Source organism: Ixodes scapularis, unplaced genomic scaffold (assembly GCF_016920785.2).
Source record: "Ixodes scapularis isolate PalLabHiFi unplaced genomic scaffold, ASM1692078v2 PGA_scaffold6__148_contigs__length_123643588, whole genome shotgun sequence".
NCBI lineage: Eukaryota > Metazoa > Arthropoda > Arachnida > Ixodida > Ixodidae > Ixodes > Ixodes scapularis.
The window spans coordinates 91,338,348-91,361,869 of NW_024609881.1; the positions used below are offsets into that span (position 1 = coordinate 91,338,348).

At 43.2% G+C, this 23,522-nt stretch overlaps 2 protein-coding genes and 1 pseudogene across 2 annotated transcripts; all 3 read right to left on the bottom strand.

The window, feature by feature from the left end:
• Positions 1-3,591: 3,591 nt before the first annotated feature.
• On the bottom strand, positions 3,592-4,086 carry LOC120842060 (annotated as a pseudogene).
• Positions 4,087-11,284: 7,198 nt separating this feature from the next.
• On the bottom strand, positions 11,285-11,761 carry LOC8039052. Its single transcript, XM_002413086.5, has one exon. It carries the CDS (start codon positions 11,759-11,761, stop codon positions 11,285-11,287), a length of 477 nt encoding a protein of 158 aa, XP_002413131.3.
• A 6,985-nt stretch (positions 11,762-18,746) lies between these two features.
• On the bottom strand, positions 18,747-23,067 carry LOC8039046. Its single transcript, XM_040213009.3, has one exon. It carries the CDS (start codon positions 23,035-23,037, stop codon positions 22,591-22,593), a length of 447 nt encoding a protein of 148 aa, XP_040068943.1. The 5' UTR covers positions 23,038-23,067; the 3' UTR covers positions 18,747-22,590.
• Positions 23,068-23,522: the final 455 nt, after the last annotated feature.

Consider the following 23,522-nt stretch of genomic DNA (forward strand, 5'->3'; position numbering starts at 1 on the left):
CAAGCTCGAAAGATGTCGGTATTTAATCGCAACGTCCTGTGCAACGACAGACAACAAACGCCGTCGCCGAAATCATTGAAAAGTGTCGCCCGTAAGGTTATCCTTCTAAACGCCGCGCAAGAAAAGGCCCCCTCTGCAGGCAAGCGAAGCAAACAAAAACGGCGATGATGATGACAGTCATCGACTGTCTTGCCGAGGATTTTCTTTTCTCCCCTAAGCTGACAGTTCGACGGAAGCTGCGTGCTCGCCCAACTAATCAGCCACCTTCCTTCATCCCCCCCCCCCTCCCCCGTTTTCTTCCGAATATAGGTGGCGGCTTCAACGCGTGTTAAATGATAGACGTCTGAGTGCTCCGACGAGAACGCAGATTTCACTGCCAGCTTAGGGGTGAACGGAGTAGCTGCCCACTCACTCATGGGTCGCGACAAAACATCCGCTAAGATCGTTAATCCTTCGCAAGAAAAAGAAAAAGCAAATCTAGATTTTTACTTTTCACTAACTTTATCGATTGTGATGAATTGTGCTGTCATAGAACTCAAGGCTGGCATAAATGCCTTGTCAGCAACTCTTTAATTGAAAACTGCCCGTCACTTTTGTATATCCCAAGGCGCATTTATATTTCTTCTGGGACGTCAGCTTGTCACCAGACGTTGCAACGTCACACGAGGTTATGTCACGTGACTATGCGACATATGACGTGTAAGTGTCACGTGAGAACAGTCCGGCTGGTGACGTGGAGAGAAACATCGTGATGTCGCCACGATGTTCAAGGTATGACGTACGGCGTACATCATTTAAAACGACTACGACGTGACGTGAACATCGTTATGTCATGAGCGTGACGTAACCATCTAGAGTATACATGTCGCAGCCACGAAAGCAATAAGAGCTTACCCTATGAATGCTGCATTAACAATATACTTAACCGTTCTTGGATGGATCTTTCACAATTCATAACATGAAGCAGAAATCGCAAGTGACTTGTTTAAGTGGTTCAGTGCTCCAACGCTAAATATTTTACCAAATCAGTTTAAAAAATGGAAATGAAAAATAAATAAAAAAATAGCGTATGCAAAATACAATAGCGTTTGTGACTGAGAGGAGGAAAGCCAACTGCGAGTTCTGCAGCAAAACTTCGGCGCGGATTATCTAAACATGTTTGCGCTTTTGTCACCCTCTTGACGTTGCACTGAGTGAGTGCAAAAATCTAGCCCAAATCAAGGTTGGAGGCTGGACGCGATGTACGAGTATTACACCTCCGATAAGGTCCATTTACGTGTCCGTCAAGGCTAACACGTTGATAGAAGTGAGGCTCACTATGCGTGCGACTAAAACCTCGGTTGCAGACGTCAGCGCTTCAAGAAACGGGCGGATTGTTTGCTTTCACGTATTGCCCTTCACTCTCTACCTTTGTGCAAGAAACGCTCGGCCCCAGGGACAAGAGAAACTGTTTCGAGACCCCTCACTGGGTTTGAGGCTAGTCTATTGCCGGCGTCCCTGCCAACCCTAACCGAGTGGACTGTTGGTTTCGATAGGCGCAGGTGCAGCTTTCGTAGGCGCAATTTCAGACACTGCTGGCGGCTATATTCTTGCCTTTTCCGGCTGCTCGTTGCGTTTAATGATGCATGCATTTTTCCGAGGACATTGAAAAAGCATCGTACCACAAGTGAAAAAAAAAATTATATGAACCATTTTTGTTAGGTACACGTGCGACAGAACGAATGCTTCTAGAATGTTTGTTTTATTTTACGATGCGTTTTGACTTTCAACTGAAGATAGACAAATTACATGCATATTTCACACGCACACATAACGTGTTTACCGATGCACACTACGAGACTCGTACATAAAATTTAGCGAATGTTAACATTCGAACAATATAGTGTACGTACTGCACAGCGCAGCGTTATCCGGAAATAATATATTTGAGAAAGATGCCAAATAACACAGTACTGCAGTTTCCACGACAGTCACATCTTGTCGATCGGACGGAAATCAAGACGACCTCGTTATTGAAAGAACTTGCCTTTTTGTACACCAGCACAAAGGCAAATGAACAGACGCGACCGATCTGTTCCCCATCCAAACCCGAACAACAATTTATTTATTTATTCTTATTTATTCATATACCCTTAAAGGCCCTCGTGAGAGCATTACATAAAGAAGGGGGGGGGGGGGGGCTGCATGGTTAAGTTTCATGCAATAATTACACAAAAAATTTAAAATAAATATACACATATTAACACAAGTTCGCATAAAAGCACACAGAAAAAAAAAACATTAGGCACAATAAATACAATTCAAGATTAAACCCTGTTTTTTAATAAAATATTCTCGATAATTCCGTTTTAAATGCGTCAGAGTTTTCAATTGTTACGATGGCATCTAGCAGGTTGTTCCAGTCGACAATTGTCTGGGGAAAGAAAGGGTGGTTGAATGCGTTTGTGCTACCAGATAAGCGGGCGAATGTTCGAGAATTTTCTTGTGGGGTCGATGATCGGAGGGGAGAATGCAGTAGGGCGTCGCGCAGCCTAGGATGATAATAGTAAATTTTGTAAAGAGCTGAAAGGCGTGCAATTTTACGGCGGACTTGTAATGGTGGGAGGTTCAGTTGATTTTTTAGAGCAGATACGCTGGTGGTGCGGTCATAGTCGGACAAGATAAACCTCGCTGCCCGGTTCTGAACCGATTCCAGATTGTTAATAAGGTAGATCTGATGAGGGTTCCCAAACCGATGCCGCATATTCCAGTTTTGACCTTACGTATGTGTTTTTTGCAGTTTTCTTGACATGAGATGGAGAGGCTTTTAGGTTGTGTCTGATGTAACCCAGAGTTCGGGATGTTTTAGCTGTAATGTTTTCAATGTGGTCAAACCAGGTAAGGTTAGCTGTCATTGTTACACCGAGGTATCTATGGGAGTCTACAACCTCAATCGGATTGTTACCTATTGAGTATGAAAATACTGATAATGATTGTTTACGAGTAATGTGAATTAAGTAAAATTTTGATGTATTCAGTGACATAAGCCAGTTATAGCACCATGTGCAAACTTTGTTTAAATCGCTTTGTAGCACATTCTGATTCTTTCTGATTCACAATTTTATGGTAAAGTACACAGTCGTAGGCAAAAAGACGAATGGTGGAAACGACAGATACAGGGAGATCATTAATAAATATTAAAAAAGTAAAAGCCCAAGCACTGATTCCTGGGGAACTCCTGATGTCACTGGTTCTGTGTTAGATTCATGATTGTTAACGGACGCAAATTGAGAGCGTGAAGAAAAGAATTCTCGAAGCCAAGACAAAAGCCAGTGGGTCAATATTAAGGCCTGAGAGTTTGGCGATGAGGCGATTGTAAGGAACCCTGTCAAATGCTTTTGCAAAAGGCAGATATACGGCATTATTCTGGATACGCGCTTGAAGGTTAATATGAAGATCATGGGTGAATTCCAGAAGTTGTGTTTCACAGGAGCACCCTTTCCGAAATCCATGTTGATGGTTATAAAATATATTGTTACATTCCAGATGCGACGCAAAGTGCGAGAATAAAATATGTTCTAGGAGTTTTGATGCTATGCAGGCTAATGATATCGGGCGATAATTAGAAACTAAGCTGCGAATGCCAGCTTTAAAAACGGGATCAACTCTTCCTAATTTCCAATCAGTCGGAAGACGTGATTGGGACAATGATTGCGGAAGTAGTAAGTGGAGGTACGGGCTTGAAATAATTGGCCCACAAGAAGAAGTGGGTTTAAGTCTTTCGATGAGCTTCGAAATTCCAGCGGGGGAAATCTCAATAGGTGTCATGGGCTCTAAATCCAAATTACATAACAGGGGAAAATTGTATTCTGTTTCAAGAGTAAAAGCAGACGAAAAATACTCATTCAGTGCACTCGAAACGTCAGCTTCAGAGACACGACTTCCATTTTCATCTATCAGGTGGACAGACCGATCATTGTTTTGGGGGGATATGATTTTCCATAACTTTTTGGGGTTATCTCGTAACATCGCTGGAAGGTCCTCAAAGGAAAACTTTTCTTTTGATCAGCGAAGAGCACTTTTATATGTTTTCAGACAAACATTATAGGCATCCTATGCAGAGTCTGTGTTTTTACAATTTGCGTCAGCAAAGAGGCGTTTTTTTTTTTTTATTGCTCGGTGCTTTAAGTGACTTATTGTAACATAGGTTACCAATATCACCACATATTCGTACAAGCGGCACAAACCCGTCAACAAGGTTTATCAATTTACTTCTAAACAATTGACAGATCTCTTCAATAGACCTAGAGAAAAAGTTACTAGCATAGGTCTCAAAGGAGTAAAAAGTTTCGTTAATAGCTACATAATTTGCCCTCTTGTAGTCACGTATTGTCTTCGAGGTTAGGCGTTTAGGAATAGTAGGAAAGGAACATTCAATGTGCAACAAGTTGTGGCCACTGAGACCTTTGACATAACAGATTTGGCAAGATCAGGACAGGTTGTCAGTACCAGGTCAAGGATGTTTCCACCTCGAGTAGGCTGATCAATAACTTGGGTGAAGTTATGGTATAGGCACATATCAAGTAGTTGTCGGGCCTCGTTTGGGCCGGTCGTAAGCAGCCGCTCCCAATCAATGTTCGGAAAATTAAAATCTCAAAATAGAAAAAAATGTTGGCCTTCGGATAACGCTTCTGGATTTCGAACAAAACTGTGTTTAGGTCAGTTAAAAATACAGTGTCACATTGCGGCGCCCTATAACAAACACCAATTACCATTTTAGTGAAAGACGAAATAACACAAATAAACACCGCCACAAGTCCAGTTTTAATATTAATTCGAAACGATGAAATACTTCCTTTTATTGCGATAGGGCTCCCACTCCACGTCGAGTGCTCCTATCGCATCGATAAACCTCAAGCTGCATTTCAAGCGGTAAAACTTCGCTATCATTGATATCCGGTTTCAGCCACGTTTTAGTTAGGATGAAGATGTCGTGCCAGCCAGGACTGTCTGCCCGGTGTCCGATGGATGGTTGACGGTCGACGGTGTTCCATGGGATCCCGCTGCCAGGACAGCGGTCAACAGCACCTGAAGTGAGGAAAAGGATGATATAGGTGTTCTCTTGTCGATGTCTTGCCGGTGATTGAGAACGATTCTAGGCGGATTATCTCTAAGAGGGGAGAGACAGTTGTCATTCTTCTCAAAAGCGCGTTGAGGGCCGTTCGACGTTCTTCCCTTCTTTCGCTTGACGTAGAAGTCGAGCCGAAATGCATGAATGGCAGGTAATTGTTACAGTTGAACTCAACCTGTAAGGTGGAACACAACGACAACTGAGGTGTGATGTCGGAGTCGCTAAGGTGTCATTTAGGAGCAGATGGACTGAATAAACGGTAAGGACGAACGATAAAGTCACTATAGGCCTTTTGCATTAAACTTAGTAACACACCGAATGAAAATTCGATACCGTTTTAGAACCACTCAGGGTGTATGAAGTAAGGAGGATTTCAGCTGTCTGCTTAAAAGGGGAGCATGTTTTCGTGCGTCACTTCGGTACAAATAGACACACGAGCTAAACGAAAAGTGCCGAATACACAGGGGCAAGAAACTAGACAAGACGAAGTGCACCCTCTAATGAAGATGCATTGAAACGAACACACACAAATAATGCCATCTCTCTGGACATTCATTTAGAAAATAAAACTCTGTATCTGTTAGGTGAATGCACAGGGTACTAACGCACATTGCTTTCCCCTTGCTTTCTGATACAGAATGCATCGTTAAATCCTAAAGCAGTTTTATCTGCGTATCTTCCGAGAACTGTTGGTTGCGCTACTTCTAGGTCACTAGGGCACCTACCTCAGCGCACTGCCAGATCGCCCGGCGAGAATTGTTTTACTGACCATGCATGTTATCTTCCTACCCTGAACGACCATGCATATGTTATCTTGCTTGTTTGTTATCTTGATATCAGCGGCCGGTGGAGTGTTTGGGCGGAGTGACGAAAATGGTCCGCGTCGATATGAAGCGCGGTGGACGGCGTGAAATCGCGAAGTGTCCCACTAACAACTATCGCTCTAATATCGTTTTGATATCGCAGTAATATGGTACGCAGCACGCGTAAGAAGAAGGAAGTGGAACCTTTCAAGAGGGTCTGGAAAACTTGTAATGCAAAACCGCGAAACAACTTAGGTGGAGAATCGCACTGAGCAGGTTTCGACAGTCCAAGATCGCGCCAGAAAATGCCTAGCTCATATCGGGTGCGAGTGTCGCGCCAGCAGCATTATCATCATCATCATCGTTAACATGGCAGCGGCCTAGGAGCTTTTTGTTTTAATAAAACCGAGCGCAATCGACTCTCTGATGCGATGGAACCAATGGCTCATCGACGAGGCCGGAATTATGTTCAGAACTGTGACGAAAGTCTGCCACATGAGACTGCGCATGACGTTTTCGATGTCCACGTCACGGTTAATGTCACATCACGAACTTCATTTTTATTTCCAGAGATTCGTTCGAACACGTTAATCGCCAAGTTCCTCCACGTATCATGGTGATTGGCTCCGGAGCACGGGTATCCTTTAGGACGTTTGACGCGACGGGTCAACAGTCTTAACCCGAACGAACCCAAACACGGAGACGTGTCACGAGGTCCTCAACCTTTTGAAGCCTGTGTATAAATAGCGTTGTTGTAAGACATTTAAACAACATGCAGAATAGTGATGGGCCGAACTTTTGCCAAATCGAAAATTCGGCGCAGATTCTTAAGATTCCGCAAAACTGAATTTTGCCGAACTTTTCTAAAGATTCGGCAAAGATTCGGAAAAAATATATTGTTGCCAGGCCTAAAAGATGATATTTCTTATTTTGGGGCGAAAAACGTTTGTAGGTTCTTTTAAATACATATGTTGACACAGTTATTACTAAATAAAACGATATTCTACAAGATAACTGTATTGGTGTCATTTTTGTGTTTTTACTGGCAATTTTAACAGTGACTTTTTGTAGAAGTGTTACGTCAACGAGGTTGGGTAGCAGCAGGCGCAGACATGATACGTGCGTTTCGATTTCGAGACCTCATCAGCGCAAGCTTGCAATGTATACATGGTTGAAATAAAGGCGGTAATACCGTTATTACTTTCTTCGCGAGTCACTGTTCCGTGCGCGAAAATGAATGCAATGGCTTTTGAGCCTCCACAAGAAGAGAAAACAATATTATTGTAAATATGCATGTTTTCCGATATGAGTCCCATTATCTTTGCATGAAAAGTGTGTCCCATAATCGAAACGTCTCTTTTTTAAAGGGAAGATGGGGCACTTCTACATTTGAGAAAAAACGCTTGAATCGCGTTCATTTGGCCTTTAGATTAACAGATATCAAAATTATATTTCAATGCGACGCGCCGGAGAGCCATACGAGCAATTTCAAAATAGGACTGAAGCCCCGCCTCCCTAGCCTTGGGCAGCCAAAAGAGCCGTCGATGACGTCACGGACAGCGACTGTCTTTCGCGTTTTTCTCGCGTTTAACAATACTTACGCAGCAAATGGTTTGGGTATTCGGGTTCACGGGGTAAAGATACACTAGAATTCACTTCTAACTCATTTTTTCCAAGAAGCTCCGTAGCTTCCCTTTAACTTTTGAAAGGCCGGTTCCTGATGTTAGGACACACGCGGACGTCGAGGAAGATGGGAAAACTTAGGAATGTCAGATCTGCAACCGAGCATGGTAGTTCTATGTTTCGTTTAATGCAAATATATAAAAACCGCGAAATAATGCTAATTAAAAAGTAATATTATTTGTTTTGGCACAAACTACTTGTTAGCCGTAAACAGGACTGCTCTAATGGCGAGGAGTGCTTTAAGTACTTGTCAGTCAATGTTGGAAGTACCTCGTTGCATCACTGGAAAGATCAAATAAAAATCAGGTTATCCAGAATGCACCGCATCATTTGTCACTTTCGCAGCGCACTGCGTCAATTCCAGGCCAAACTTCTGTTCTTGAGGCAGAAAATATTGAAGAGAACCACACTCGCAAAGGCTGACAAACACACAGTTACCATGTCATCTACTCCGCACCTCGCCGTAACCATTGGTTACGGCGAGGTGCGGACGATGGTACGATGGTACGAGGTGCGGACGATGGTACGAGGTGCGGACGAGGTACAATAGTAGCCGCACGACCGAACGGCGTCCATTTGGCATCCATGGCGCTGTCGCGTTCTAGCGCATGCGCAGACGTTTGCCGAATTTTCGCCGAACTTTTGCCGAACCTTTTTTCAAAAGTTCGGCACATGCCAGACTTTGTCGAGTCTGAAGTTCGGCAGATTCGGTCCATCAGAAATACAAACACGAAAGAGGAAGACATTTTCATCGGTGATTATAAATATCCCCTTGATCTTCCAAGTTGCTTCCTGCATAAATAATTTCCATGTGGAAACTTGATATACGGGCAAAAAGAAAGAAGAAGAGAGAACAAAATGAGGGACAAGGAGAACACAGCGTTTTGAATATCTGCTCGTGTTGTTCCTGTTTTTGTTTGTTTATTGATACGTCTACATGTCCACTGTCAGTCTCGAACCAGAGTCGTTTTATTTGTCAGACATAATTTTATTTGAAAAGTTCGAGAGGGGCCACAGATACCATCACAACCTTTTTCACATTGTTGCACAAACACGTAAGTCCGGAAGCGAAACTAAACATTATAGCCACCGTGGCTTACTAGCTTCTCGTAGCTTCGGTGTCATCATTGTAACATGCAGATAGTTGATGTTGTTTCATTGATTTGTTACTAAAAGCCTTTTCCAATTTTACAGATCTCCCTGCACACGGCCTAAATGTGCGTATACCTCGCAGGAGGTAGCCATAGCTTGAAAGCCAAAATTGCATTCATCTGTAGCATTCAACATTCGATTTAAGCCGGGAGATTAAGAAAGTAGGCAATGTTATGATTTGAGCACTTTTAAAAAGAGTTCTAGTGAAAGCTTCTCGGTTCAGCGACGTCGACTGCCTTTGAGTAACGACTCGAGTCGTTTGAGGCATCACATTACACTCGGGATCAGCTTTCTTCGTCAATGCAACTGAAGCTACAAAACCGAAGCACACCATTTCACAGAGAATCTGAATATAGTTTACCAAAATAATTTTCAAGGTATAACTTGACCAAATAAAATATATAAAATTGTTCTTTTTAGCTTCGATTTCACGATGTTACTCTAATATTAGTCAGGATATGCCAAGCTTATAGCATTCATGTTTTACCTCTTTCGGGTTTCCTTGCTTTAAGTTTGCCGCAGGTTTTCTAGTTTCCTGCAAAACAAACGTGACGTATTTCTCGCGTGCGTCGTTCGTCATCATAGGTACCTTCGATGCCTTCCGTAAACTCGCCCCGTAGGATGTTCACGAAGTTTGGCCACCAAAGGTTGCCAAAATGAACTAAGCAAGTGTTGTGCAACCTGTATACGCCCAAGTGAGACAAAGGGAATCGGCACTCTCCATTTTTTTCGTATATAGACGCTTTGCAGCAGCTGTGCATGGACGCCGCCATAACTGACCTTCAGTTTTTGTTTCCTTTTATTCCGTTTATTTCACATCATCATTACCATAGCAGGCCAGGTTGTTGCCATATTAGATTCAGCTGTGTCCTTTTCTAAAGCATCGGCATTTGTAGAGGATCGTCAACTACCGTTTCAGTTGCTCGGCATCTCGGTAAGTCAAGAGAAGGTCAGCAATGGTGGCTACAATTTGGCGCGTGTGTAAAGCGTCTATAGGTTGGTTAGGAAGCTCACCGGGGTAAACTAGCGGAGGTTGGGATTAAGCCAAGGATCTCTGGGTTCTGCAGCGCGAGCTTTCGATCTACGTGTTCCGAGCTGTGGTGCACCACCAGCGACCTTCACTAGGGCCAGCGGTAGCGAAAAGCGATTCAAATGGAATTTTACTTCGTGCCGTAGCGTGTGCGGGCTCCTATTTCTGTGTAGCGCACCCGTGCTGTGATTCTTTAGTACCAGAAGAGTTTACGTTTCACTGACTTCAAGACTGAAGCGCCGATGAAACGCAAGGCCTCTCTTAAATTGAAGTCGCATATCTGTGTCGATGGCAAGACAAATAGTATTCGGGAAGATTGGTCACGGTGCAATGTACCTTGCAAGTCATTCCAAGGGCTTCACTCAAAGCGTTGGCTTGTGGGTAGAAACAGGTGAAACGCATGGAAAGAGACACCGATAGGCCTGCATGCTCGGCGATCGCGGTTTAGTACGCGAACAGAGATCCTTATATACGAGGCGATGAACTGTATACCCAATACTCAAACTGAAACCGCAACCAAAAAAGCCCGGAGCTATGTGACGCAATAATAAAGAGCCGTAAGTCAGCGTCCCCCGGCTTACTCTTAATTACCACAGAAAGTTATCCCCGAGTATAGACGTGCCCATAAATTGTATATTTAAATGAGCATTTGACTTTCCTTGCATCCAACTTGCGATGACAGGTATTCGCCTGTATAAACGACAAGACACTGCGATGCCCAGAAAGGCATCGCAGTGATATAAAACGCAACTTTTCTGGTCAGTGATACTTTCAAATCAAGGCTTTTTTGTCTTCATACCACTTCATTCATGCCTATGATATTACGTTTTCGGTTTGCAGCCTATCATACCTTAACGCTGACGTATTATGATCAGAATCATAAAAACTGCACTGTAAAAAAGGGTGTAGCCCCTTACACCCCATGTTACATATACGACACCCCAAAACTTCAGTTAACCGTACAGCGCACTGATGTCCTAACTGACAGCCACAACTTTTACCAGAGGCTTGATGGCGGTGGAATATTAGATATTAAACAGCTAAAATACGCATCGAAGAGTACAGAAAAAAACAACAACAACTGAGGTTTTGCGGTAGGGCGAAGAAAGCACCGATTACTTTTTTTACAGTCAGTTACACTGACTTAAGCTATTTTATTAAGTTGTACACCTCGGCTATCAAACCGCGCGTGAAAGTTGGTAGCTTCGGTTGAACGTCAGTGCGCTGTACGTCCAACTGAAGTTTAGGGGCGTCATATATGTGACAAGGGGTGTAAGGGCTACACCACTTATTTTTTAGTGTGCGCAATAACAATGTGCTCAGATATGGCTGAGCCCCCGGACATCTAGCAGTCCATATGTTTTATAACTTCAGCACAGAATACTTACCAGCAGGATATTTGGGTTATCCTGGTTTCTTGGTCTGCCCTACTTTTGTTTGAACACTCAAAATTACACAAAAAATGCATTGAAAGGTGCCTTCCCCGAACTATTCGAGGTTCGGTCGTCATACAGGATAAATCTGCACAACGGGATATTTGGTGAACTGTACTGGTTGCAGACCGACCAGCGGGCCATCGGGATCCACAGGCGGGGCAGAATGCACTCCAGCGCGATGCCCCACGCTGACATGCTCAGGATTGGTCCCAGCACCGCCGTGCAAAAACATTCCAGAAGCGGCCAGGGGATCCCAGGCGTGGATGGCCATGATGGCAGCCCGGTACCGCCAACTTTCCATGGCGCCCCACAGTATGCCCGCGCTGAAGACAACGATGCCCACAGGGATCAGCACAAAGCCCAGGAGCCTGAGTCCAGGAGTCGCAGAGCTAAAGCCCACCAGGACAAAGAGGATGCCAGAGAGCTTGAGGAAGAAACCCAAGAAGACGACGCTACCGAACCTCCATGGTGACGGACCAGTGCAGCGGGAGCACGAGTCTTGAGGGGGACTTCCAGCTGGCGAGGGCTCATGAAGGCCGTGCAGCATACCAGGGCCCTCTCCCTGCCGATTTTTCTTTGCCAGAAAAAAAGGAAAGAATGCATAGGAACAAAATGTAATGCAATATTGATCCAGAATGGAACAAAGTACGGTTTCCCGGCTGGCAACTTGTTTTCAACTCTTGAACATTGATGTGAACTCAGATACGTACCAAATAGAAAATGAAAGCCGGATAGTTCTCTGACCTTAGGGTGTCAAAGGAACACCCCAAGCTCGCAACGCTAATTATTACAGGTGGTGATTGTTTAGCTGAAAACTCTTTTAGAATAGAAATAAGATTTAGTCCTCCGTATTTGGTGCTGTTTTTTCACTCACGCTATGCGAAACCAATTTGCCCAACTCAAATCTTTGTTGTTTATTTTATAAGGTAATATAGTAGTATTCTTAGATAAATCTGTCGTTCTTTTTAGATCTCTTATGTTGATTTAAATGAAACGTGCCGAGTTTTCTATGTTTTTTAGTGGTTGTTATTTTATTGGTGTGAAATTATTGCTCTAATTACTGATTTATTCAATAGTAATTTTATCAGATATAGCTAAACTATTTTACTGTGTTTTTAGAATACCGTATCAGAAGTCAGTCAAAACGTTGTTTTCGCACCGAAGTTATGTCAAACATATCGAAATTGCAGCCTAGCGTGGTGCATACCTGAAAAATGACCGTTCCACTGCTAGAGTTTTTTCTTGTTCAGCACAGAATGTGATGCGTGAAAAGGTTACTTCGAAAGACGGCCTACTACTCTGTTCTTTCTGTATGATACCACATTTCCGGGCTTGAATAAACGCACTTCCTTACAGCTGCGCTGCGTTGACAGCCTGTCTATGTCGGTCATCGACATGCATGCTTCTGCCACCCATTGTCTATCAATGCTTTCGTAACAATAGCTTTGTAACGCATCTTGCTCCTTCCGGCTTTTACATTTTTCTCAACAGGTAGGAAGAAATATTTTAACTATGGTAGTTGCAATCCAAACTGCTTACCTAATACCGAACTAAGTTCAACTCCGTGTCTTTCCACGCTGCAACTTTCAAAAATGCATTCGAAACAAAATCTATTGTCGCCGCAAAACTCACTTTTCGAGATAAAAAAAAGCAACATAAACTTCGTCTTTTTTGCCCTATTCTCTCCTTATTTTTGCTTATAATGTTTTCCTCTATCTCCGCCACTTGAGCAGCACGCTTCAGTTTCTCAAGTAACACCTCGCAACACAGACTATAGGGGAGGGCTGAAGCAATAGTTGGCGACAGGTTAAGAAACGTTTGAGACGTCGTCCTGTCCCGTTCTGTTTCTTCGACTTTTATGTTTTTCTACCCCAGTCTCAGGTATATTCAACATGGTTAACATCCACCAGCTCGCCTGCACCCTTACTATTGTATCTCTGACAGGTTAAGAGTTGAGGGGAAGCTCCCACCATCTCTTTCCACTTTAGCAGATCGAGGCTGGAAGGAGGGGAAGGGGGCGTGGGGGCAGTTCCTCTCTAGTGTTTGATCTGCTGAAGTGGAAAGAGGTGGGAGAAGCTTCAACTGAACTCTTCACCTGTCACCGACTATAGAAGTCAATGCCTCCGGATGACGTCATTGTTTGTGGATCCCCGACCGACCCTCCCCAAAGCGGAAAACAAGCTGAAGTTCCACGAGAGTCGCTGCCGCAGCAACTACCGTTCAACTTCAGCTTGCGGCCGACGCATGCGTCTTGGCGTCACCGACTTCTTGAGTGGCGTTTATCGGAAGACGCTGCTACACGCCCTGGCGGTGATGCTGACGGAAACTATAGGCTGAGCAGCGTGGATCCGCCATTGACAACGTTACTCGAATAGCCCAGTTGTGGAACTACCATGGAGCCCCCCTCTGGGGGAGTTCCACAACTGAGCTCCCTTCAATCCGCCAGCCTCCCGTCGTTTCAAGCGAGATCTAGATTTTCATTTTTGAAAAACAGCGCGAATAACAGATGGACAAGAAGGAGAGAACACACAGGACGAGGCGCTGACTATCAACTATCTATTCAGAACACATACAAAAAAATTCACGCGAGGACGGCTTCTTCTTTTTCCTCTTCCACCAGTCATTCGCCATTAAGCACGCAACATTGTAAATCATATCAAATTAAAGCACACACACCAGCACAGGTATAAGTCATCGCGTCTTCTTCCTCCTTTCTTTTCTTCTTTCTTCGATCTTCAATCTCGATCTTCAATTCTCTGGTCAACCCATGTCCAAAAAAAAAAAAAAACTATCTCACTGTCCACTAGGCTAATGAATGGTTGGCTCACGCACCCGGGTTTTCGTTTTGCTGTATGATAAGCTTCTACTACCTCCCTCGATAGCTGGTCTATCGAGGGAGGTAACAGTCAGCGTTGACAAAAACCTGTTTTCATAAGATGAAAGAAAGCTTCTCAGTACAGGTCGCTAGACTCAGAGACTCCAATTTTTCCGACTCAGTTATTACTTCAGCCTGCGATAAGGTGACTCGGTACATCAAGATAGATTCCAGAAAACCTGACACAGAAAAAGCCAAGATAGACAAAAAGAACGTCGCCGTTGTTCCTTACATCCGTCGTCTTTCACACGGGTTAAAGGTAGTCGGTTTGAGGTATGGGGTCAACGTAATTTTTTCAGCGCGTAACAAACTGAGCAGGATTATAAACGTGGTTAATAAGCGTGCTGACAGGAAAAGTAAGCCAGAACTTTTTGGATGTCGCGTCAAGCATGGCATGAAGTTCGTGTTCGGTGCACAGGGGACCGTTTATGAAATACCTTTCTCATGCGGTCACTCATATATAGGTCAGACAGGACGTTGCCTCAACATTCGTCTACGCGAACACTACAGTTCATTAAAAGGTAACGCGTACTCCCATTTAGCTGTCCACTGCCGTGAATGTGAATGTGAGCCAAGATTTAGTGACACAAAAGTGCTGTTTAAACACAAAGACCAGCTATCGAGGGAGGTTGTAGAAGCTTACCATATAGCAAAACGAAACCCCGGGTGCGTGAGCCAACCATTCATTAGCCTAGTGGACAGTGAGATAGTTTTTTTTGGACACGGGTTGACCAGAGAATTGAAGATCGAGATTGAAGATCAAAGAAAGAAGAAACGAGGAAGAAGACTCGATGACTTATACCTGTGCTGGTGTGTTTTAACTTTTAACCCCTTAAGTGCCACAATTTTGTTTTCCCAAAAGTACCCTAAAAGTGCCATATTTTTTTTGTTATTTTGAATTTTTATTCCTCTAGTATTACACATATAATTTGAAAAGTTTATTACGAAAAAATCAGCGGAGGCGAAAAAAATATTTGCCAACTAATACGAGTGCTGCCATCTACGATCAGCGCCGCGAAACTACACGGACGAGCCTTGTTCGTCCGTGGAATTGAGGGCTACCGAAAAAACCGCTGGACGAGCTAAGCTCGTCCATGGCATTTTTAGCCCAAAAATGGCCGACGAGCTCAGCTCGTCCAAGGCACTAAAAAGGTTAATTTGATATGATTTACAATGTTGCGTGCTTAATGGCGAATTACTGGTGGAAGAAAAAAAGAAGAAGCCGCCCTCGCGTGAATTCCTCTGTGTGTGTTCTGAATAGATAGTTGATAGTCAGCGCCTCATCCTGTGTGTTCTCCCTTCTTATCCGTGTGTTATTCGCGCTGTTTTTCAAAATGGATTCATACCAACTCGCCCAACTTTCCATTCTAGATTTTTGTTTCAACCCTCCGTGTTCCATATAACGTGCGGTGAAACACCATTTAGACTCTGTGCTTCGAAAGATATGTATTCAATCATGGCCTCCTAGCACCGACGCGCGCCGGATCTCGGAGGGCATGATCACATAGAACACGCTGTAGTTGCCATCGCAGCCGTTCCCAAAACGGTGGCGCGTTGAAAGAAGCGAAACCGGCAGAGAGGTAAGAAGAGGGGAGGGAGGAGCAACACCTTTTATATAAGAAAGTCTAAGTTCTCAATTTACCTGCGTCACCAAAGAAGGCCAGCGTAGGGCAGAGATTGAACGCGACTACGGCGCCAGCGTTCGGCTAGGAGTCGTGTTCTCACTGACTGGATACGACTCCTAGTTGAACGGTCCTGTCCAATCTGCTTACAAACCTCCTTTAGTGGCGCGAAAAAAAAAATCGGCACTTGGGATTTCTTATTTAGCAGGTGCTGGCGGGGAAAGGGGGGGGGGGGGGGGGGCAGGGACTCCTCGTGGAACCAGCATCTACGTGCTGTTCCGTAACTGAGCTAATCTAGTAAAGTGGAGTATAATGGCGTTTGGGGGGAGGGGGGGTTGGGGGGGGGGGGAGGGGACGGGGAGGAAACGGGCCTTGTATTCTGGGTTGTAAGGTTGAAGCAAGTTTCAGTGGAGTCGCATTTGTAACTAGTATAGGTAAATTTTCGAATCGTTTCTGTATGGTAATGTTTCTACGGATACTTTTTTTAAGTTAGTCCGGACAACTTTGATGTATTCACCTGTCTTCAATATTTTATTATACATGTGCGTAAAAAACTTATTTTTCTGAGTATGCTAGGGCATATATGTTTAAGTTTTTTTTTTCTCTCACGTTTGTTGTTTACAGTAAGTTTGTGTTTGCTGTTAGTGTACTGCGCACCGCACAGGCGACAGATACGGTTGTTTGTTCGCACAAGTAAAACAAAGCAATCTTCTTCTTCTTCCTAATATTATTATTACTAAAAGGAATTTTCACCAATCCCTGACTTCTAAGAAACTAGGGACCGAACGAGCGTCTCGAGGGTTGAGAAATATTACAGATTCACGGATTCATTGAGAAAACGTAAAATAGACCGGACAAGGTAAAACTGGTTGCATCTTGCGCCGTTCCCAAAATATATTCTTACCTAATTTGTAATCCTTGTATTTTTTATATAAAGTGCCGGTAACGGCCGACAAAACAGAAGCGTTATTCTTGCTTGTGAGAGAAGATCAAAAGAGATTTTACATACACGATAGAAGAAAAAAAAAAAAAAAAACGCGAGGTAATGTCAGGGGCGACGCAACGTCATGTTTAGTTTCTTCTAATTTATTTAAACCGGTGATCATACTGGTTCATAGATGTCGCCTACAAGCCCACACAGAAGTACTGTAAAGTGGCAAATATTTCAAAATCACAGATGATGTCTTGGATTTAATATTACGGAACGTATTAAAATATCAGCGGGATATTGGAGGTAAAACTTGAAATGAGCAAGGTTCTAAGTTAAGTTCCAAGTGTGAGATTAAAAGTAAAAGAAAAATTCCCAAACCAAGAACCTTGAAGGTTTTGTATTTAAGTCGCTTACTGATAAAATGTTGATGTACCGAAATCGTCCCCTACACGATAATAACTGTGTAGGAAACAAAACTATCACTGCAAGGAAAACGTTAATGGGAGCGTGAAACACACTGTTGCGTTTTATTCTGAACCCCTTTAAGTTTCTACATGATTGCTACAGCAATAGTTAAAATGATTGGATTTCTTAACTGAAAGCGACTAGAATGCGATGCCGAAGCCGATAGAGTCCTTTAGCTAAGTGCACAGAGCGTATGAAAAATCGAAAGTTTATAAATACCTGCAATCACTGTCAACGCCTCAGCAGATAGCAGGCGTCCTTGGCATTGTAACATCCACCTCATAGAGTCTCGATCAAGCCTGCCGTAGATAAAATCGCTAGGTTGGGAAATCGGCATCGTCGATTTTCTCCCAATCCCATTTCGAACTTCTCGCGGTTAGTGCCCGTGCAATTTATCCAACTCTGAAGCGGGTTGCCCTTTGCGAGCTGACGGGGAGCTTCAGGTCTACTCCAACGTAACCGCTACGGATCGCTGCGCCATCTGTCGGCGCGTTTGCGCACTAAGCTATCCATGGAGGTAAGTCGCGGAAGGCGCGCAGTTGCTAGGACCGACGCTTCCAGGAGTGAGGCGCTACGATCGGTAAGCCATCGATTTCGTGGCGCGAGGATGTCCCAATATAGATCAGCGCACTGCGATTGTAGCTCCGCAACTGGTGGATTTGGAGGCACTTCCAGTGAGCTGCACGTTGCTAGGCTATGATCGACACGGGGTACCACAACAAGAAGTTTCGACGCCCAATTTTTTTCTCGTTGAATCGATGGCCGCGACGACCACCAGATCTTTATGCCTGTGCGAAAAAAAAAAGAATCAAATATGGCAAAAAAAAAAGCAACTGACTCGTCCTACAAAAAAAAAAAAAGATATTAGAATTGATCGATTTAGGAGTAGAATCCCAAACAACGCACGCCGCGGCGATTGATGTTCGAACTCCCAATCGTTGATGGCGCCAGACATGCGGTATTTGGCGCCAAAGAGGAGTGCAGCATACAGACCGATAGGTCCATATCTCATTGTATATTCTCGTAGATATCTTAGTTACATAAAGACGTAGTATTGAAAAGGAAAGACAGAATCGTTACCAAAATGTTCTATACCTTCCTAAAAGAAAAAAAAGTCGCTAGGAAAACAACGTATTGAATTTTAGTTCGAAGGCATTAGGTATTCTTTTGATTCATGGCGTTCAGGGAGTCGTTCAAGTCGATTTTGTTCCTTACTTGTGCTATGTTTATAATATAGTATCAAATAGTACTGTAATTCAAAAGCTGACTGCTTCTTTATAATTGTCATTGCGATGCATCAGATCACGTGAGTGATTGAGACATCATAAGCAATTATAAATAAGCAATCAGCTTTGAATTACAGGGAACGCGTTATAGGGCCATTGACGAGTTTGTGTTTAGGAATACCGATTCCATTACTCAATATTAAACGAATATTTAATGCTGATCTCTTACCTAAAAGTAACAGACAAAGAATCAATACTTAACTCTTGCCTATATTGTTTGGTGATAATGGAAATATTTATATATACTGATTACGGGTGAAGTGAACGGAACATCTTAATAAATTTGAAAGAACCTTTTATGTGACAGCAGTCGTTTCAGGAGGCCTAAATTTTGAAGGCAGCAACAACCGATAAAAAGAGGCAAAAGTTTATTGCCACCACCAACTGTGCGAAGACAAAAACAAAGTTCGCTGACGCGGCCCATACATGTGCATCAGCGTGCAAGAAATCTCAGATATACTTTAAAGGAATGTTCACGCATACAGCGCTACCTCATTGTTTTAGTCAGCGCTGAAAATATTACTGCGTTAGGTTCAAGTCGGCGTGGCCTCGGGGCTGCACTTAGTGATAATTTAAAAGCGTTGCGCGGTATGCGTGAACCGACCTTGAAAGTGTTTGAACAAGGTTCATATAATTTATCACAAGTTCGAAATGCTAGCACTGGAGTACTGCGTCTGTAATAGAAGCTAATATAATGGTCTTTCCCGAGACTTTGGAGATTTTTGTAAAGAATTTCAGCGATAATAATAACTAAAAGAAAACAAAACTGGTATATAATAATAATAATAATAATAATAATAATAATAATAATAATAATAATAATAATCTTTATTTTGTTGTGTCCACAAACAGCCCATACCCTAAATAGTGGTACACAGTTCGTTATTGGAAGTGAAATGTAGACAGCCACATAGATCCAAACTTATACACAAATTATCGACTCCAGTGTACGTCGAAAAGTTGTCACGTCACTAAAAATGTCTATAGCAAATTGGTCAAGCCTGTTAAATTCCAGTTGCATTCTTGTTAAAGGTTAAGTGATGTATCATATAAAGTCAGGACGTAGAACGGGCTCTGAGACCGACTAGACCGCAAGGGATACGCTGAACCATATAGATCACACAATTCCTCATATACACAATTAAACATTCATTCACACCTTTCGAGAATACAGTAAATTGTATAAGAAATGCAAACATAGAGCACAGATAAATTTTAATGAACATGGCTAAGACTGGACTATCACAAGCAGTCTGTACTCTAGTGAATCATAGCTAAACCTTATCAAATGTACCATTAAGGCTTCTAAAACAAATGATACAAAGAACACGACCGCACTGCACCGACTGGTGTAGCGCATTCGATTCGCGATACAGCAAAGACCTCGCATGTATCTATTTATATCAGGAACACGGGCTTTACAAACATTAATACCCGCATTGTTTTGAATATTATCATCATGACAGTGAACTCACTCCTGCAGTAGCATGGATATTTCCATGTTTCAAGAAAATAATGAAACTCTGCTGCGAAAAATGACCCTCTACTACGAGGGATCGATTAAATGAATTGGGGACACAATCATCACTTTGTCATAGAAAAGTTTAGGGTGTCCGTGTTGCAGCGAGCGTCATTTGACTATCACTACATTCAGTAGGGCTGGGCATCGGTTGTAAATCGTTGCACGATTAATCGCCATCCTTTAATCGATTAATAAATATATTTATCTGTTTCTTTTGCTCCCCTGCAAAAAAGTTGAAATAATTTTTAAAAAAGTGAGTTTTTTGCTTTTGCTGAATATGTGATAAACGGGGCAATGTACTATTTCGGATATTTACTGAATGTGTAGTTGAGAACAGCCGAAACACACCCACAGTCAAGAAATATTACTTTAATGGCTGGGACAAGGATGTTCGTCCGATATCTCCGGCAGTAGCGAACTCCTTCGATTCTTCCCAATAGTCTCTGCTGCGCTGAACGAATACTCGCACGACGTTGAATTGTTTGGGACTCTTATAACCTTTTCCACTGGTTTCGAGCAACAAACCAATCCCCTACAGTTTCTTTAGGTAAACATTTTACCGAAAACTTGACTTCGTACAGGTGTACTCGTCCAGAACTGTGTGATGAAAGTGTTGAAGTTTGACTTGTTTCTTGTTTGTCAAACATTAACAGATTAAGCGGTTAAATAAATTAATCGCGATTAAAGCCTTAACCGATTAATAGGTAGCTTAATCGATCAAGTGCCCAGCCCCACTATTTTGTGCTCACTCTTCCCAAATTTTGACGAAGTATTAGTTTTGTGCATTTTCCTAATGCAGGAATTATCCCGATTCTGTAGCAGCGGCAGCATTCCAGATAGCGGCGTCCTGCAACTAGGGATTGCGAAAAAATGACTGAACTACACGACATTACCGTTCATGTGCGATGAACTCTCCGTGATGACCGCATGCAGTAATTAAAGCACCACACGGAGGGCTGCATAGAAAGGTTAAATTAGAGTAGCCAGAAATATTCCTCATTATAAGAGGAGTGCATGGAGGAAGCTCGCGAGTCTTTTAAAGTAATGCAGCCGTTGGGCCGCTTTATCACATGATCAAGACTATGACGTTCTAGCTTTTGACTTGCACTCCCATTCTGAAAAAGAAAAAAGAATACTGGGTTTGGTTAGGTTAGGTTAGGTTAGGTTAGGTTTTTGCACAACCTATACAGTACGATGGACGCCCTTGTACGCACTGCGCATGCGCTGCCACAGAAGACTCGCGCATGCGCAGTTCGTACCGGAGGGCCCATTGTACCGTATCGGGTGTGCAAAAACTGTTTCCTAAAACTCCGTATTAGCAGACGGTCACACGGTGCTCATTACTGCTAATGGAATCACTCGTCATCAACTAATTTTCGAAGTAGTTTCGTAATTATTTGTTTACGTTTATTAAGAAAAAATCACAAGAGTATGCTGATTGCATTTGGAAGTAATAAAATCACTTATAACCGTTACTATCCCCCCCCCCCCCCCCCCTTCCCCGCTCCTAATGAAGCCCTTTGTTTTTACAAGGGTCCTATGAAGGATTCCTCGATCCAAGTCTCTCGACAGGACGATGGTTTACCATGATTGGCGGATTAAAAAGATAAGTTTCTTAAAGTTCGATGATTCTAATATAATAATGGACAGTGTACAAAACCCGTTTTCACAAAACTCAGAAATAAAAACGCAGAAAAACAAGGTCGTTTTGAAAATCTGCAGTGTCAGAAAAGTTCGAGTTATTCAACCAAGAATAATTGCAATTGTAATGGATTACTTTTGTTCTTTTTCCAAGTAACGTGTACAAGGCTGCTCTGTGGTGTGACAAGAAGTCAAGAATACAGCCGAGGAGTTCACTGAATTCTATTTCAATGCCTCAGAACTTTTGTCTAATACTCCCTGACAGTTAAAAAAATAGAATAAATAGAGGGCGTGTCGTTTTGTAGCCAATGAGCTTTCGATATGAGCCGCCAACCGATAGAGGCACGCCTCACGTTTCTTAAAGCGTCGGTGACAGTGGGCAGAATAGACCTTGTCGGGAAGAAGTGCTGTTTCGCTCATTGCCATGTACTGCCTTCAGTCTAGAGCTGTATGCATACCAGCATCAATCAGTTTCTTCCATGCATCAATCATTTTTTCCTCTGTTATTTTGTTTGACATTTCTCAATTAAAAACAAAACAAATCACTGCACATATCATTGTTCAGTTTAAAGCATCATTCGGTTGAAATCACCACTGATTTCAAAGGCAAGCTGCATCTGGCGTTGTTTCCGCGACTACACGAATATTCAGCTTTACAGTGTCGGGTTTTGAAACCTGGTTACGGATTTAACTACGAATAGAGGGTGCATATAGGTTGCTCGCATATATTAATGCCGAACGAACAAATTCTTCCTACGTCAGTACACAATAGCAGGGTTTCGCAACAAGGCCACAACAATTGCGCTAGACAAAGGAACGTAGCTGTTTCAGAGTCGCAAAGGAACGAAGTGTCCGAGCGAAACACTATAAAGTCCTTGGTTTGTAGTGGGTTTTCGACTAGCATGTTACCTCCAGAGTTGTAACTACGAAACCACACCACGGAAGAGGAACTTTCGCTGGGACGTAGACGAGACAGAGCCCGGGAACATCTCCGCTATCCTGATCTAACATTTTCATCAAAAGCTTCCGGCGCTTCACTTCCCGTCGACTCCGTAAACCAGGCGGTAGACACTCGCGTTCACGGGCGCCATCAGCGGCGACACCTGGAGCTTGGGAGCCGCATAAGTGGTGGGCTTGTAGACGTGACCGTTGGCAGCCTCCTCGAAATAGTAGTCGGTGCCAAAGTCCTCCTCGTACGGCGAGATGCTCTGCGGCATCCAGGACGCTTCGACAGTCTTCCGGCGGAACGTCGTCATGGCGATTAGGCCTAACGTGAGGACCGCCACCAGGACACCGGTCATGAAGGAAGCCAGACCGGCTATCCAGATGGCAGGATGTACGGTGTAGACGAGGGTGTAGCAGCACAGGCATACACCCAGGCAAGACGACATGGTACCGACGAAAAGGAGGACATTGAGGTAGGTCGGGTAGCGTATCCTGGTACGGATGAGCTGTTGCTTGTCTGCTGCAATGGCACCCATGTTCTCGGAGGTACTTTCTTGTTGCGATGCTGTTCCCTGCAAAAGAAGTCATGTTAGTCTTCATCATTGGCTAGGTGGAATCAGTGAACGTCGCTTGTCCCCACTAGTCTTATATATATATATAAAAAAAAGACGTAGACGTGACAGCTGTTTGACTGGGAGAACTGGCCACTAAGATTTAGGGGATCAAAGCATGTTTGCCGCACGCTATACGTTAATTGATATACAGGGTGTTTTTATAGGTTTTACATATTTGTTAAAAAAAAAGCTGTCAAGGTACATTCATGCGATATGTTAATGCAGGTAAGTAATACGGTTAGGAGGACATAATATAGGGAGGGAATCATCGATATATATATGTATTATTCCGCTACAATTTGCTAATGTTTTATAATTGCAGGTAAAGGCATGGTTCCAATCAGAAACTTGCAGCAATGCTGAACTTCATCAGAATTCCTACCAAAGTAAATAACAATAAAAAAAAA